This window comes from Chiloscyllium plagiosum, unplaced genomic scaffold (assembly GCF_037043375.1).
Source record: "Chiloscyllium plagiosum isolate Xiang-an unplaced genomic scaffold, Cpla_swu_hap1 HiC_scaffold_27, whole genome shotgun sequence".
NCBI classification, from domain to species: domain Eukaryota; kingdom Metazoa; phylum Chordata; class Chondrichthyes; order Orectolobiformes; family Hemiscylliidae; genus Chiloscyllium; species Chiloscyllium plagiosum.
Window position 1 is genome coordinate 83,833,920 of NW_028270165.1, and position 16,913 is coordinate 83,850,832.

At 45.0% G+C, this 16,913-nt stretch overlaps 2 protein-coding genes across 2 annotated transcripts in view; both read right to left on the reverse strand.

Annotated features, from left to right (window-relative positions):
- LOC148144770 (uncharacterized) overlaps window positions 1–16,913 on the reverse strand; it is a 392,813-nt gene that overhangs the window by 60,732 nt on the left and 315,168 nt on the right. The window lies entirely within an intron of this gene.
- Window positions 313–15,911, reverse strand: LOC148144772 (uncharacterized). The gene is made up of 3 exons (XM_087975073.1): window positions 15,400–15,911; window positions 9,388–9,478; window positions 313–3,426 (listed from the first exon to the last, which is right to left on the reverse strand). Exon 3 carries the CDS (start codon window positions 3,049–3,051, stop codon window positions 1,804–1,806), a length of 1,248 nt encoding a protein of 415 aa, XP_087831199.1. The 5' UTR covers window positions 3,052–3,426; window positions 9,388–9,478; window positions 15,400–15,911; the 3' UTR covers window positions 313–1,803.

Genomic DNA, 16,913 nt, shown 5'->3' on the forward strand with positions numbered 1-16,913 from the left:
CAAAGGCTGACAGCCATACCTATCTCAAAGAGAAACACCCAGAGGAGCGTGTCGCCCAATAATCTGTAAAATTAGCATGAAAAGTGGTGTAACCTGCTCTAGTGATAAGAATAAATCCCCAACACTTTAAAATCAACAATCAGCAATTTATTTATCCAACTCTCACGGTGAACAAATGAACAAAAGTATTAACATACTGGATACAGGCCAGGAGCAGATGGGTGGCACTAGTTTAGTTGGGGATCATGGACTGGTTGGTCTGAAGGGTCTGTTTCCAGGCTGCATGACTCCATAGCACGGAATGAATGAGGATCCATCCCAAAGATGATAAAGGTTTCAAGCACCACCTTAGGCAAATGTGTGGACACCCCTCCAGATAACTGAGGGCAGTGGGACACTGAGGGTCAGTAGATCAGTCAGCCAGCCAGTTCTCTCCAGGAGACTTGTCTCTCAAGAAAGGAAGTGGTTTCCTGCCCCATCAGCCAGATTACCCAGTTTGGATTAGGTCCTATATTTCCAACAAAATAGATAGACAGGGCAGTGTCTATAACAAATATGTTATTAAACTTGGAAGCATGCTGAAGACATATACAAGGATGTTACCAGGATTCAAGGGTCTGTGTAAAAGGGAGAGGTTGGACAAGCTAAGATATTTTTATTTAGAGCATTAAGAGTCTGAGAGAGGCCCTTCGAGAAGTGAAGAGATCGTGAGAGGGTGAATGCACGGGGTTGGGGAAGTGAGGGCTAGAGGGCATCAGTTTAAGGTTAGAGGAAAAAGAATAAAAGGAAATGTGAGGGGCAAGGTTTCTTTTCACGCAGACGGTGGTACACATATGGAATGAGATGCCAGTGGAAGTGGTTGAGGTGGGTACATTAACAACATTTAAAAGGCATTGGGGCAAATACGTGGATAGGAAAGGTATGGAAGGAAATGGGCCAAGTGCAGGGAAATGGGCTTAGTGTTGATGGACAGTTTGGTCGGTGTGGACCATGTTGGGCCGAAGGGCCTGTCTCCTGCTGTAGGACTCTATGATTTGCATCTCTTTGTTGGTCAGACAGTTTTGAGTTTCCAAATGGAACATCTCACAATCAGGCCGAATAAAATCCAATCTCATTCGTCAACTCTGATGCGGAGGTGCTGGTGTTGAATTGGGGTGGACAAGGTCAGAAGTCACATGGCACCAGATGAAGTGATGAGGGGGCAGTACTCATGAAAGAGCAATGCTCATAAAGCTTGTGATTTCAAATAAACTTGTTGCACTATAACATGGTGTCGTGTGACTTCAGACTTCTTCAACTCAAACTTGATGGGATACTTTGTCCAACTCGGCATATTTTATCAAGATTGCTTGGAGGAATTCTTTTTTTTAAAGATTAGATTCCCTACAGTATGGAAACAGGTCCTTTGGCCCAACAAGTCCACACTGGCCCTCCGCAGAGTAACCCAGCCATTCCCCTATCCCTCTACATTTACCCCAACTAATGCACCACACCGACACATCCCTGAACACTATGGGACAATTTAGATGGGCCAATTCATCCTAACCTGCACACCTTTAGACCAGGGGAAGGAAACCAGAGCACTCAGAGGTAACCCATACAGACGTGGGGCGTGCAACGTGAAAGCTACACACAGACTGTCTCCCCAAGGGTGGAATTGAACCCAGGTCAGCATCGTGAGGCAGTGATACTAACCACTGAGTCACCATGCCACCCCTGAGCCATATAGGTGGGCTTGGTGGGGGTGAGTCCAGCACAAAACACAAAAGCTCACTGCACCCACTGTCAGAATGGGCAGGAGGTTCAGCCCTGGGGGTGACCCACTGCAGTGTCACTGGTGGAATCTGATTGTTGGATGCACTGGTGCCTCCGCAAGTTGCAGGACAATGAGAACCTCCGCCTGCAGTCAGGGCAGGCAAACGGCCTCTCCCCAGTGTGGACCCATTGATGGGCCAGCAGTTTGGAGGAGTGGGTGAACCCCTTCCCGCACTCGGGGCAGCTGAATGGCTTTTCCCTGGTGTGGACCTGCTGGTGGGACAGCAGGTCAGAGGAATTGCTGAAAGCCTTACCACACTCAGAGCAAGCGAAAGGCCTCTCCCTCATGTGGATTTGCCGGTGTCTCAGCAGGTCTGAGGAATTGCTGAAGGCCTTCCCGCACACTGGACAGCTGAAGGGCCTCTCCCCCGTGTGGACCCGCTGATGGGCCAGCAGGTTGGAGGATTTACTGAAGGCCTTCCCGCATTCTGGGCAGCTGAAGGGCCTCTCCCCCGTGTGGATCCGCTGATGGGCCAGCAGGTTGGAGGAATTGCTGAAGGCCTTCCCACACTCTAGGCAGCTGAAGGGCCTCTCCCCCGTGTGGACCCGCTGGTGGCTCCGCAGGTGGGAGGTTTTGCTGAAGGCCTTCCCACACTCTGGGCAGCTGAAGGGCCTTTCCCCCGTGTGGATTCGCCGGTGGGTCAGCAGAGAGGAGGAATTGCTGAAGGCCTTCCCACACTCTGGGCAGCTAAAGGGCCGCTCCCCCGTGTGGACCCGCTGATGGACCAGCAGGGAGGAGGAATTGCTGAAGGCCTTCCCACACTCTGGGCAGCTGAAGGGCCTCACCCCCGTGTGGACCCGCCGGTGCCTCAGCAGGTTGGAGGAATCGCTGAAGGCCTTCCCGCATTCGGGGCAGCTGAATGGCCTCTCCCCCGTGTGGACCCGCCGGTGCGTCAGCAGGTTGGAGGAATTGCTGAAGGCTTTCCCGCACTCGTGGCAACTGAAGAGCCTCTCCCCTGCATGGATTCGCTGGTGGGTCTGGAGGTTGTCCACCCAAGTGAATCCTTTCCCGCACATGGAGCAGTAAAACTTCCTCTCACCAGTGTGTATATGCTGGTGGGGCAGCAGGACACAGGAGCAAGTAAAGCCCTTTGCCCGCTCGGGGCAGGAGAACGGCCTCTTCCCAGTGTGATTGCACTGATGAGCCGCCAGGACAGGTGGGACATGGAAGCCCTTCCCGCAGTCGCCACAATTCCATGGTTTCTCAACAGGGCGTGTTTCCTCAGGTTTCTCCATGGCCGAAGCTTCAGCTGCACACACACGTGTACAACCCTGCCATGAATTCTTCTTTCCAGGCAGTAGAGTTGTTTCAGGCTCCACACTCAGTGCGCTGCAACAGTAGGGTCTTTCAACCGTACTCAAACTGGAACCAAAAAGAACGCTTTGCTCCTTCTCACAGAATCATAGTTGAAAATTGTTGCGGTCCTGATGGATTGAGTAACTATCAGACATTGATGTGAAAGTGAGGACTGGAGACGCTGGAGAGTCAGAGTCAAAAACTGCATCGCTGGAAAAGCGCAGCACAGCAAGCAGCATCAGAGAAGCAGGAGAATCAACATTTTGGACATAAGCCCTTTATCTGTTAACTTGAAACTTCTGTCTTCAGATAGTCTGTAAGAAAAGATTACAAAAGTCATCACTGCCAATCCAGTTTTTTTTAATAGATATTTTTATTAGAAATTTAACATTTTAACAAGTTTACAAAAATAAACAAAACTCTCAGATATAAACATTGATATACAATTAACTCAAATATACAATAGCCAAAATTTAACAAAAAACAGAAAAAAAACGAAAAAGAAAAAAATCAAACAAAACTCAACTATCTACTAATCTAACCTACAACTAACCAGAGTGTATATTTAAGTCTCTTACATGCTCGGGATGTGTTAGCATCAGATATAATAAAACCCGTATTCGTGCGGGATTCGTCCCCCGAGGGGCCCCGGACCAGCCAGGTTTGTAATCTCAATTAAATAAAAGCCCTTGTTAGGATAGCCGAAATATCTGTATTTATGTAATTCAAGAAGGGCTGCCATATTTTATAAAATAATTCGGTCTTTCGGTGCACCATATTTGTAAGGAAGTCAAGGGGAATACATTCCATAATTAATCTGTGCCAATTTGCAAGTCCAGGGTGGCCCTCAGCCGCCCAGTTCACCAAAATATTTTTCCTTGCACGAAAGAAAGAATAGAAAATAGTCTCTTCCCGTACGTGTCCAGGGAGGGAAGGTTTGAAAAGCCCAAGAGGAGAGATACAGGGTCCACTTTAATTTCCGTTCCTAAAATTTCTGTCAGGGTACTTGCTACTTTAGTCCAATATCTACAGATCTTATGACAGGTCCATAGGCAATGTACATGAGTGCCCACTTCTATTTTGCATTTAGGACACATTGGAGATGCTCCTGCCTTAAATTTTGCCAATCGAACCGGTGCTATATGGGCCCTATGAAGTATCTTCAGCTGGATAGCCTGGGTTCTGTTACAGATAGTAATTCTTCTAGCATTTTCCCAAATATCATTCCACGTTTCTATAGATTTCTAGTCCCAAATCCTGATCTCATGTTTTAAGCAGATTATACATATCTCCCGATACTTTATCATGTAGTAAATGATAAATAGTACTGACGGAAAATACCCCCACTGGTCGTAGGACACTACATTCTCTATCTGATTTATAAAGACTATCTGATAACGTGGTCTTCTTCTGTATATAATCTCGAATTTGGAAGTATCGAAAGAGGTCTCCATTAGGTAATCCGAATTTCTGACGCAGCTGTTCAAAAGACATCAGGACCCCATCTTTAAATAGATCCCCTAAACATGAGATACCCCTGGATCTCCAGAGTTTAAAAGTGGCATCTGTCAACCCCAGTTGGAATCCCCATGCTCCCACTATCGGTGCATAAGGGGATGTTTTATGTGAATTGCCCTCATTTTGCCGCATTCTATTCCAAACACTGCCAGTCCAGTTAAGAATGAGATATCAAGGCATTGACACTGACACCAGACAGAAACTGTACATATAGATGTGGCAAATGTTAGTGGCAAGCCAGAGTGATAGAGATATGTAGCACAGAAACAGACCCTTCGGTCTAATTCATGCGTGCCAACGAGATAACCTAACCTAATCTCGGCCAATTTGCCAGCATTTGGCCCATATCGTCTAAACCCTTCCTAATCGTATACCCATCCAGATGCCTTTTAATGTCATAATTGTACCAGCACCCACCACTTCCTCTGACAGCTCTTTCCTTAAACATGCCACTTTCTGCATGAAAGACTTATCCCTTAGGTTCCTTTGTTAAGTTCTTTTGCTTGAGCTTCTTACACTGCAATACTCCAACTTCTGTGAACAACCAAACTTTATTAAGTACAGTACAAGCTGTGGAGAAACTCTTAACACTCTTCGCAATGCTGGTACACAACAGTACCAAAAAAAAACAAACCCCTTAAACAAAGTAAAACTGAAACAGAGGCTTACAGTTGAAGTTAGAAGGGCAGAAGGAAACAGTGTTAGCAGCCTTTCTCCACATAGTCCACTGCTTAACCCACCCAAACGAGACTTCAGCTTTCAGGACTGACCACTCCCCTTTCATTGTACAGGTCACTTCTAAAACATAAAAGCTTTGGCCTCAAGTCTCATCTGTTCACATATAACCAAAAATGCCTCCCAATACTGTTTTTCATCTCTGTACTAAACCAGTCACTTCGGAGCCCAGGTTATTTTACCACCCCTGTGAAAAAAAAAACCAAGGACACAGCATCCTTGAGAAGAATGACCAGCTTTTAGTAAAATGACCAGCTTTTAGTAAAAAGGACCAGCTTTGTGACTGAGGGATATAGGCCAAACACCGGCAGATGGGATTAGATTAGTTTGAGAACATAGCATGGAGTAGTTGGACTGAAGAGACTGTTTCTGTGCTGTTTGACTCGGTAATTGTTCTGCAATGGTCTGAAAACCATTTCCTTGCCTTCCCCCATAAACGTCCACTTCTTTGTTGTTCCAAAATCAGATGAACTCAGCCTTGAATATATTCAATGATCCCATAACTGCAGGAAGACATCCCCACTTCTGATCTCAATTCCTCTTGCTAAGATAACACCTGCTTTGCTCATTGCTTGCTGCACCTACCTCACAACTGGCATTAACTGGTATGGAAGGACGCTGAGGCCCCTTTATACACATTCCTGATGAAGGGCTCGTGCCTGTAACGCTGACTCTCCTGCTCATCGGATGCTGCCCATCTGCTGTGCTTTTCGAGCACCACACTTTTTGACTCTGATCTCCAACATTTGCGGTCCTCACTTTCTCCACATCCCAATATATCACCATTTAAACAATGCATCTCCTTTCTGCTTCCCAGCCCACAGGGAATGCTATCACTTCACATCGTGGTACTGCATTTTCCATGAGTTTGCCAACTGAGACACAGACCTGGCCCAACTTTTCCAGAATCTCTCCCCTCCATAAATTGAGATTGAGAGAGAGACACACACAATAGGGGTGTCTCTGATTAGGAGGACCACACTCCTTCCGGTCCTCCAGGGCTTCCTATTGGCCCAACAAAAGAAGATCACGCGCAGTTTCCGCGGACAACCAGGAGCACGCGCAGGTTTTGCTGACACCGGCGAACATGCGTAGTGTGTTGTCACCGAGGAGCATGCGCAAGATGCTCTGTGAAGTTGGTGTTACCGACAGGTTTTGTGCCCAAATGACACTCGGAGACAAGAAAGGCTGGAGCGACATTTTATATTTATCCTGCAGCTCCACATTTTATTTGACGACTCATCTTTTCCTCAGGGTAGGGGACTCCCAAACTGGAGGGCATAGGTTGAGGGTGAGAGGGGAAAGATTTAAAAGGGACCTAAGGAGTAGAAAAAAAGTGTGAAAGTTAATTCCCCACAAGTGCCCTCTCCAAACCTGCACATCTTTGGATTGTGGGGAGAAACCGGAGCACCAAAGGAATCCCATGCAGACATGGGGAGAAGGTGCAAACTCCACTCAGACAGTTGCCCGAGACTGGGATCAAACCTGGGTCCCCAGCGCTATAAGGCAGCAATGCCAGCCACTGAGCCTATTCAGAAAAAGCAGCAATTGATTTATATGAGGGTGAGGGGGGAAAGGACTAAAAGGGACCTAAAGGGCAACTATTTTACACAGCGGGTGGTGCATGGATTGAATGAGCTCCCAGAGGAAGTGGTGGAGGCTGGTACAATTACAAAATTCAAAAGGCATCTGGATGGGTATATGAACAGGAAGGTTTGGAGGGATACGGGCCAAGAGCTGGCAAATGGGCCTAGATTAATTTAGGATATCCGATTGGCACGGAACAAACAGTATGTTTCCACACTCCACTACTGTTTCTATATAGTCAGAATTGTTATGACACGGACTGCACCCCCCCCCCCCCAACTAATTTAAACCCAAAAAAGATTTACCCCATGTGGTAATGTGAAAATTCAAGAGGTAAGGAACTGTTTCTAAAAGTCACTATTTAAAGTTTTATTTAATGATCTAGGACACTAACTTGCAAGTGTTTAAATCTGCTGGGATTTTTCGTACCGCCAAATCTATTCAAATCTGTCTAAACCAGTTCAAATCTCGGACGAAAGCCCTCACATTTTAAAACATTGTGTGCAACCTCCCCCACCTAATTTAAACCAGCAACATAGAGAAGGTTTAACCCATGCAGTAATCTGTAAAAATTCAAGAACCAAGAAACTATTCCCAAAGGTCAGTATTTAAAGTAAAAATTAACAACTTTATTTATTAAAGTCCAACGGTGAATAATTAATTAACAACTATTTACAACTCCTGTCTCTAACCTATCTTCTACCTTCCCCTATACAATACCAGTCCAATAAAAACCCCTGATTAAGATTTACCGAAAGATTCAAACTTCAAAACCAGCCAGCTGTTAAATCTTCTCTTTGTATCTTCCTCTGTAGATTTGCTCTCCAGGTCAGTGTCGATGTTTTTTCTCTGTGCAGACTCCTTCTCTGGACAGGTACCTCTCAGGAGTTCTCACTAGCAGCCTACATTTGTTGGTCTTTTGACAGTTCTCCTGTAACTGTTCAACTTTTTGTTTTGATTTTGTACTCCAAAGCATCAAATCGTTTCATTGGTGTTAATATTAGATTGGATTAAATTCCCTACAGTGCGGAACCAGGCCCTTCAGTCCAACCAGTCCACACTGACACTCCAAACAGTAACCCACCCAGATCCATTTCCCTCTGACGAATGCATCTAACACTACGGGCAATATAGCATAGTCACTTCACCTGACCTGCACATCTTTGGACTGTGGGAGGAAACTGGAGCACCCAGAGCAAACCCACGCAGACACGGGGAGAATGTGCAAACTCCACACAGTCAGTCACCCAAGGCTGGAATCGACCCTGGTGGTGTGAGGCAGCAGTGCTAACCAATATTCTCAAAATACCAAATTCAAACTTGATTGGAATTCAGTATTTTGGGGCAAGATTTAAATCGATTGGCCAAAATTGAGTATGTTTTTGTCTCCAGGCAACCCAGCTACTGAGCTGTTCGACCAAATGTTAAATTGTTACCTTGTTCAGAACGCTTGGTGCTACGTCAGGTGGTTCTGCTCGCTTTTCAACTCTCTTGAAGGTAGAATACACCTCTACACCTTCTAACAGAACCAATTTTTCAAGACTAGGGTTCGGTCATTCACCCCTAACAGGAGAAAGTGAGTACTGCAGATGCTGGAGATTAGATCAAGAATGTGGTGCTGGAAAAGCACAGCAGGTCAGGCAACATCCAAGGAGCAGGAAAATTGACATTTCGGGAAAATTGACATTTCGAGCAAAAGCCTCATTCACCCCGAACAGCCTGTCCTCAACTGCACATAGTTCAAAGCAAGTTTGAGAAAGATGGCTGCAGCTTTGTCTTAATATAAAATTGAACATGCGTTCAAACTTTACTGCTATTTCTGAATATATTATTTTAGCTATTCTCAATTTGAAAGATCAGCCATTTCTCGTGCATCCCCATCTCCCAGGCAGTTTCATCATCAACCATTCTCTCTCTCTCTCTCTCTCTCTCTCTCTCTCTCTTCTAAGAGCTTGATAGAGCGATCAAAGAGAGCTTGAGGCATGAGAAAGTTCAGTGGGAGTTGGAAGAGAGACAGAATGGACAGGGTGACAGAGTGTGGGGGCCATTGAGAGACTGGGGGGAACAGAGGGTGGTGGGGGCGGAAAGGAAAGACTCGGGGGTCAAAGGGTGGAGGAAGAGAATGAGGGGGAAAGAGAGAAAATGGGGGGCAGAGAGTTGAGGGGTGAGAGAGAATGGATGGGGGCAGTGGGTGGGGAGAGAGACAGCACAATTCCCACCTTCCCCAGGACTGGGGCAGTGTCCCATGAACTGGAGCCTACTCCTCCCACAGCAGGTCATTTCTCAATCCACATATGGCTAAAGGAGAAGAATTATGTAATCCCTGCACGCCATTTCACCTATCAAATTCACACCGACCTTCCACACAGCATCCCACCCAGACTCATCCACTTACCCTACAGCCCTGCAGTTCCCCATGGCTAACCCACTCTAACCTGCACATCCCTGGACACTTTAGCACAGCCGATCCATCCAAAACTGCAGATCCTTGGACTGTGGAAGGAAACCGGAGCACCCAGAGGTAACCTGCGCAGACAGAAGGGGGAGAACATACCAAAGTTCACACAGACAGTCACGAGAAGATGGAATCAAATCGCTTCTAACAATTCTCCCATACCTGCAAAACCCTGAGCACCATGGGTAATTTAGCAGAGCCAATCCACCCTAACCTGGGCAAAGCTAAAAATCACATGATGCCAGTCCAACAGGTTTATTTGGAAGCACTAGCTTTCGGAGCACTGCTCCTTCATCAGGTGGTTGTGGAGTCTAAGATCATAAGACACTGAGTCTACAGCAAAACATTACAGAGTCATGCCACTGAGATGATACATTGAAGAAACCTAGATTGTAAAGTCTTTCATCTTTAGAATGAGTTGCTGGTGTCATTAATATGTAAACCCCAGAACTTCTTATAAGTCACCTACTCAAGATAACAAGGTTTTATAAGAAAAGATTACAACTTAGCTCAGACAATGCATTAAAGGTGTGAGGCCAGAGTCTGTCTGCATCCCAGTTTTTGAGTCAGACTAGTTCTATTTCCAAAGTGGAATTTATAAAATATTCCATGTATTATCTGCCTGCAGATTGTGCATTTTTTGAGTAAAATAGATGGTATCTGCAAATACAAATTCACCCCATAGACCTCGGTGTGTGCACGAGGGAGAGTAAAAGTCTAGTTCCATACTGTATATCTCTATGTCTATTGCATAACAGATGCTTTATTTCTGTTGATGTAAATATTGTTATAAATCGTAGCTGGGTACTAATACTTAGATGTAAGGGAGAGACAATTTTTCAATTAGGGCACTATAAGAATCCTGGCAGACCCCTATTTCGAGGTTACTTGCCAATGAACAGACACAAGCACCTATTTAATTCTAACTTTTCGCCTTTTTTGTTATATTTTCTGGTATGATACTCTGTGTCTGGATGGTTGACAGGCTGGGAGATTGTGGGCTGGACTTTGATTGACTTTTATTGTTCCGGAAGGTGTCAAAGGAGGTTAAAGCTTCAGCAGAAATGAAGCAGAGCTGAGAACGGACAACAACTGTGTGGGAACAGGGAGATCAATAGAGGACAAAGAAACCAGGACCTGAAATCCGAGCTGACACCAGACTACCCTGTGATCAGTGCTTTGATTAGCAGTGTCAACCCTCTACCTTTACCTAGCTTCTCATTCGACTTGAATGCCACATCTCCCCTCAATATTTAGGATCCAATCCTTGTCATCCTGAAGCTATGTCTCTGTAAGGAGTCCCAGATCATAATTATTCTCTTCAATGTGTGCAGTCAATTCATTCACTTTTGTTACGTTGCAGCGCTATTACGACACAGAGTAACCCCCTCTGCTAAATTAAACCAGAAACACAGAAATGATTCACCCCACGCAGTAATATGTAAAAGTTTGAGAGGCAAAGTACTATCCCAGAGGTAAATATTTAAAGTAAGAATTAACAACTTTACTCTTTATGTCCAACACAGAGTATTAAAACTCACAAAAATGCCTGGTTTTATAATCCAAAACATCGGATCATTTTATTGGTATCAATATTATCAAAATACATAATTCAAACTTGATTGGACTTTGGTATTTTGGGGCAAAATTTAAACTGATTGGCCAAATTTGAATTTGTTTGTGCCTCATGGCAACCCGGTTGCTCTATTTGTGTTGACCAAATATTACATTCTCATCTTGTTTAGAACACTTTGTTCTGCTCAGCTTTTTAACTCCCTTCAAGGTACAGTACCTCTACCCCTTCATAACAAGCACAAATTCAGATTCTGAGCTTTTAGTTTTATTGTTTGTAATCTTTTGAATCCAGTATTAATTGCTGGTACGTTTATTCTCCTTGTTCCTTTCTATTTTTCTCTGACGTTCATTTTCCACATCACTACATTGCTTACCAACCTTGATTTGGATTGGCCATGCTAAATTGCCCATAGTGCCCAGGGATGTACAGGTTAGGTGGGTTAGCCAATGGGAAATGTAGGGTTATTGATTCATAGTAATAGAAGTAGGAGTAGGCAGTTTGGCCTGTTGAGCCTGCTTCACCATTTATTAAGATCGTGGCTGATCTATCCATCATCTCAGCTCTTCTTACTTGTGTTATCTCAAACTCTTGATTCCCTAAGGGGCGCGAGGGGTGTATGAGCAGGATGGTCTTCGGAGGGGTCAGAATGGACTTGATGGGCTGAATAGCCAGCTTCCACACTGTAGGGCTTCTATGATTTACCGCAGTTGTGTTTGCCTCAGATCACAGCTCCCAGAATCTCCCACCTTCTGCAAATCGAAAGACAAATCCCACCCTGACCTCTCGTATGTACGTTATCTAAATGCTTAATTGTTTCTAGTAAATACAGCCCACACCTCCCTCTGCTGCCAGTAACGTTTACAATGCTGATGAAACAATGACATTCCTGCAGTACTGAAAATCGTAAGGCTTCTAACAATACCAGTTACTGATTCACCGCTCCTCCTGATGGACAACATTGGAAATACAATGTTGGAGGCTGGCAGAAATGAGCAGTTTAACTCAAAATTCCACCTAACCCTTCACTGGGCACCCCAATCAGCACACTGTCCTTACTGCTGGTAAGCCTTAAAGCACTTCACCCCCACAGTGCAATGAATTCCTACTTTCCACAAAATCCTAGACGTACTCACGTACTCAGTTGCTGTCTCACCAATGAAATATTTCATTGTCACTTCTTCTGCTTCCAGTAAAGGCAAAACACCTTTGAAAGCTGCTCTGAAAGTCCAATCTTCACAACAACACTTCTGCTTTCACACAAGATGATTAAAGTCATACAGCACAGAAACAGAGCCTTCGGTCCAACTCATCCATGCCGACCAGATATCCTAAACTCATCTAATTCCATTTGCCAGCATTTGGCCTGTATCCCTCTAAATCCTTCTTATTCACATACCCATCCAGATGCCTTTTAAATGTTGTAATTGTAGCAGCCTCCACCATTTCCTCTGGCAGCTCATTCCAAACATGCACTACCCTCTGTGTGAAAAAGTTGCCCCTCAGGTCCGTTTTAAATCTTTCCCTTTTCACGCGAATCCTATGCCCTCTAGGTTTGAAGTTGCCTACCATGGGGAAAGGATTTTGTCTATCCAACCTATCCATACCCCTTATAAACTTCTGTAAGGTCACCCATCAGCCTCTAATGCTACAGGGAAATTATCCCTGGCGTATTCAGCATCTTCCTATCGCTCAAACCCTCCAACTCTGCCTACATCTTTGTAAATCTTTTCTGAACCATTTTAAGTTTCACAACGTTCTTCTCGAGGAGGGCAACTGGAATTGCACACAGTTTTCCAAAAGTGGCCTAACATGACCTCCCAACCCCTGTACTCAATGCTCTAACCAATAAAGGAAAGCGTACCAAATGCCTTCTTCACAATCCTGTCTCCCTGCAATTCCACTTTCAAGGAATTATGAACCTGCAAGGACACTGTTTAGCAACACTCCCCATTAACTATGTAAGTCGTGCCCTGATTTGCCTTTCAAAATGTAACACCTCACATTTATCTAAATTAAATTCATGTTGCCATTCCTCGGCCCATCAGCCCATCCGATCAATTCTAATTTATATTGAACTTTATTTCCTCTCTCATCCCCTAAAAGCTGAGAATCTCCATCCCACACACACTCCCCCCGTTCTGACTTTGCTGAACCTAATTCCTGCTGTAACTCATCCTGAAGGGTGTGGTTCATGCTGATTAACAGGCCCACACTCGGGGGAGGTGGAGATCTAATTGAAACAGACAGAATTCTGAATGGCCTGGACAAAGTGCACATGGGGAAGATGTTCCTATTGGTAGGAGAGTCTAGGACCCGAGGGCACAGCATCAGAGTAAAAGGAATATCTTTTAGAACAAAGATAAGGCGAAACATTTTCAGCCGGTGAGTGGTGAATATGTGGAATTCATTGCTACAGAAGGCTGTGGAGGCCAGGTCACTGAGTAGATTTAAGATGGAGATAGATAGGTTCTTGAGTATCAAGGGGATGGAGGGTTACAGGGAGAAAGTGGGAGAATGGGATTGAGAAACTTATCAGCCAGAACTTAATAGTGCAGCACCCCTGATGGGCTCAGAGGCCTAATTTCTGCTCCTGTGTTTTATGGTCTCTTGCTGTTCTGGACTAGGAGTGTGCAAATTGGGAGCAGGAATAGGGCATTTAGCCTGTCGAGCTTGCACCAGCATTGAACAGATCATAAGTAGATCTGAGTATACCGACGTAAAAGGCTAAAACAAGGACTGCAGATGCTGGAAACCAGAGTCTAGATTAGAGTGGTGCTGGAAAAGCACAGCAGATCAGGTAGCTCCTCGGATGCTGCCTGACCTGCCATGAATATACCTACATTCAGGTTAATAAGCTGGAAATTTTTCCACTGGAGCAGAGGAGGATTATAACATCGTGAGGGGTATAGATCAGGTGAACGGCCAAAACTCTCTCTCAAGCATGGGGGTCAAGATTACTGAGCAAATTTTGAAAGAGAGAGAGGAGAAAGATTTTAAAAGGACATGAGGGTCGCCATTTTCTTCCCCCCTGACTGTGGTTTGTGTGTGGAATGAATTTCCAGACAAAGGGGTGGATGCAGATACAGTTAGAACATTTAAAAGACATTTGGATTAGTATATGAATGATGAAGTTTAATTTAAATAAATGTGAAGTGCTGGATTTTGGGAAAGCAAATCAAAGTAGGACTTAGCATAAAGTGTATAAGGTCCTGGGGAGTGTTGCTGAATAAAGAGACCTTGGAGTGCAGGTTCATAGTTCCTTGAAGGTCGAGTCCCAGGTAGAGAGGATAGTGAAGGCAGCATTTGGCATGCTTTCCTTTATCGGGTACAGCACTGAGTAAAGGAGTTGGGAGGTAGTGATGTTGCAGCTCTACAGGACATTGGTGAGGCCACATTTGGAATATTGCATGCAACTCTGGTCTCCTGCCCATCAGAAGGACGGTGTGAAACTTGAAAGGGTTCAGAAAAGATTTACCAGCATGTTGCCAGATTTGAAAAAAATAGCTCTAGGGAGAGGCTGAATAGGCTGCGGCTGTTTCCCTGGAGCGTCGGAGGCTGAGGGATGACCTTAGAGGTTTATAAAGTCATGAGAGGCATGGATAGGGTAAATAGACAAAGTCTTCTCCCTGGGGTGGGGTAGTGCAGAACTAAAGGTTTTGGGCGAACGGGGAAAGACATAAAAGAGCTCAAAGGGGAGCCTTTTCACACAGTAGTGCATATATGAAATGACCAGCCAGAGGAAGTGGTGGAGACTGGTATAATTACAGAATTTAAGAGGCATTTGGATTGGTCTATAATAGAAGGGGTTCGAGGGATATGGCCCAGGGCTGGCAAATAGACTAGATTAGGATAACTGATAGTCATGGACAAATTGGACCAAAGGGTCTGTTTCTGTGCTGTACATCTCTATGACTCCAATATAAAAGGTTCAGAGGGATATAGGTTAAACACAGGCAGATGGGTCCAGTTTAGTTTGAGAACATAGTAAGTGATCTGCACTGGTCTTGCCTCCCCCATAATCATCACTTCTTTGTTGTTCAAAAATCAGATGAACTCAGCCTTGGATATATTCAATTACGCCCAAACTGCAGGAAGGCGTCCCCACTTCTGATCTCAATTCCTCTTGCTAATATACCACTTGCCTTGCTCACTACTTGCTGCACCTGTCTGACAACTTGCATTGACTGGATTAGAAGGACGCAGAGGCCCCTTTGTTCATCCACACATCATTGCTGATGAAAGGCTCGAGCCTGAAATGTCAATTCTCCTGTATTTGCCATTGAAAAAAAGACCTGGACTAACTTTCCCAGATTCTGTCCCCTCCCTGGATTCACTCCGTTTCCCTTCAGTTCCTGCAAGTCAACAACTCAACCCCGGAATGGAAAAGGGGTTGAGAAAAGAGTGTGTTGAACTCACAGATGTTGGAGAGAGGAAGGAAGTTGCAGTCTGGGGTGAAGCTCAATCTTCATTCAGAGAGAGAGGAGCAGCAACAACCAGCTCAGAAGCACATTGTCCTACTTCCGCATCCAGACGATGGGTTTGCTGTGATTGGCAGGAGGACCGGTCTACATCCGGTCCTCCAGAGCTTCTCATTGGTCCATCAAAACAAGATCACGGAGTGTTTCCGCTTCTTGCGTGAGCATGCGTAATAGTTTGCTGACACCGTGGAACATGCGCAGTGCGTGCTGACACCGAGTAGCATGCGCAGTATGGAGATGTTGGCATTACTGCTGATTTTCAAAGTTAAAAATCACACAATGCCAGGTTATAGCGCAACAGGTTTATTTGGAATCACTAGTTTTCGAAGCGCTGCTCCTTCATCGTTGGTTGTGGAGCAGAATCATAACACACAGACTTTATAGCACCAGGATTGCAGTGACGTGGGATGGAATATTAAACAACTTTAGCTTACCTCGACCATTTTTTAGAATGACCATGTTGGTTTCGGTTCCTTCACATGTAAATCCTAAAACTTTTCAAAAGTTACGTTGTCAGGCTAGCTTTTAACAATACGTGTCATCTCAATCAGATGATGCATTGAAGGTGTTAAGTTAAAGTCTGTCTGTGACCCAATGTTAGGTCAGACGGATTCTATTTCTATCGTTGTATTACAGAATCTTACGTGTATGAGTTTTTGAGCAAAATAAAATGCGATTCTGCAAGTACAAATTCAACCCACAAACTTTTATGTATGTGTGTGTGTGTGTGTGTGTGCAGGAGAAACCAAGTGATCATGTGTGTGTGAGAGAGTGGAATGGGGAATAAGTCTGAGAGGGTGTGGGTGTGTGTGTGTGTGTGAGAGAGAGTGTATAATGGAGTATAAGTCTGCGAGAGGGTGTGTGTGAATACATGCGCGCGCGTGTGTATGAGAGAGAGAGAGAACGTATAGTGTAGTGTGACATGAACCCAAGGTCCCGGTTGAGGCCGTCTCAAAGGGTATTGAACTTGGCTATCAGCCTCTGCCCAGCCACTTTCCGTTGTTGCCTATCCTGAAGTCTACTTTGAAGGATAGTCACCCGAAGGTCCAAGGCTGAATGTCCCAGACCGCTGTACTGTTCCCTGACTGGGAGGAAACACTCCTGGCTGGTGATTGTTGTGCAGTGTCCATTTATCTGTTGCTGTAGCCTCTGCTCGGTCTCACCAATATACCAAGACTCAGGGCATCATTGCCTGCAGCATATGAGATAAACAATGTTGAGTGAGTCACATGAGTACCTGCTGCACTCATGGTGGGTGGTGTCCCCACGTGTAATAGTGGTAATCGTGTCAACATTCTGATACGTCTTTCATTATCTGCCGTGACAGAGTTGTATCATGTTGTCCTGAAGGCCAGGCAGTTTACTGCGAACAATTATCTGTTTAAAGTTTGGCGGTTGTTTGAAGGGGGTAAGTGGAGGCGTGGGGAAGGTCTTGGTGAGGTGCTCATCCTC

Coding starts and splice junctions, on each gene's coding strand:
- LOC148144772 (XM_087975073.1), bottom strand. CDS start 3,051: ATGGAGAAACCTGAGGAAACACGCCCTGTTGAGAAACCATGGAATTGT.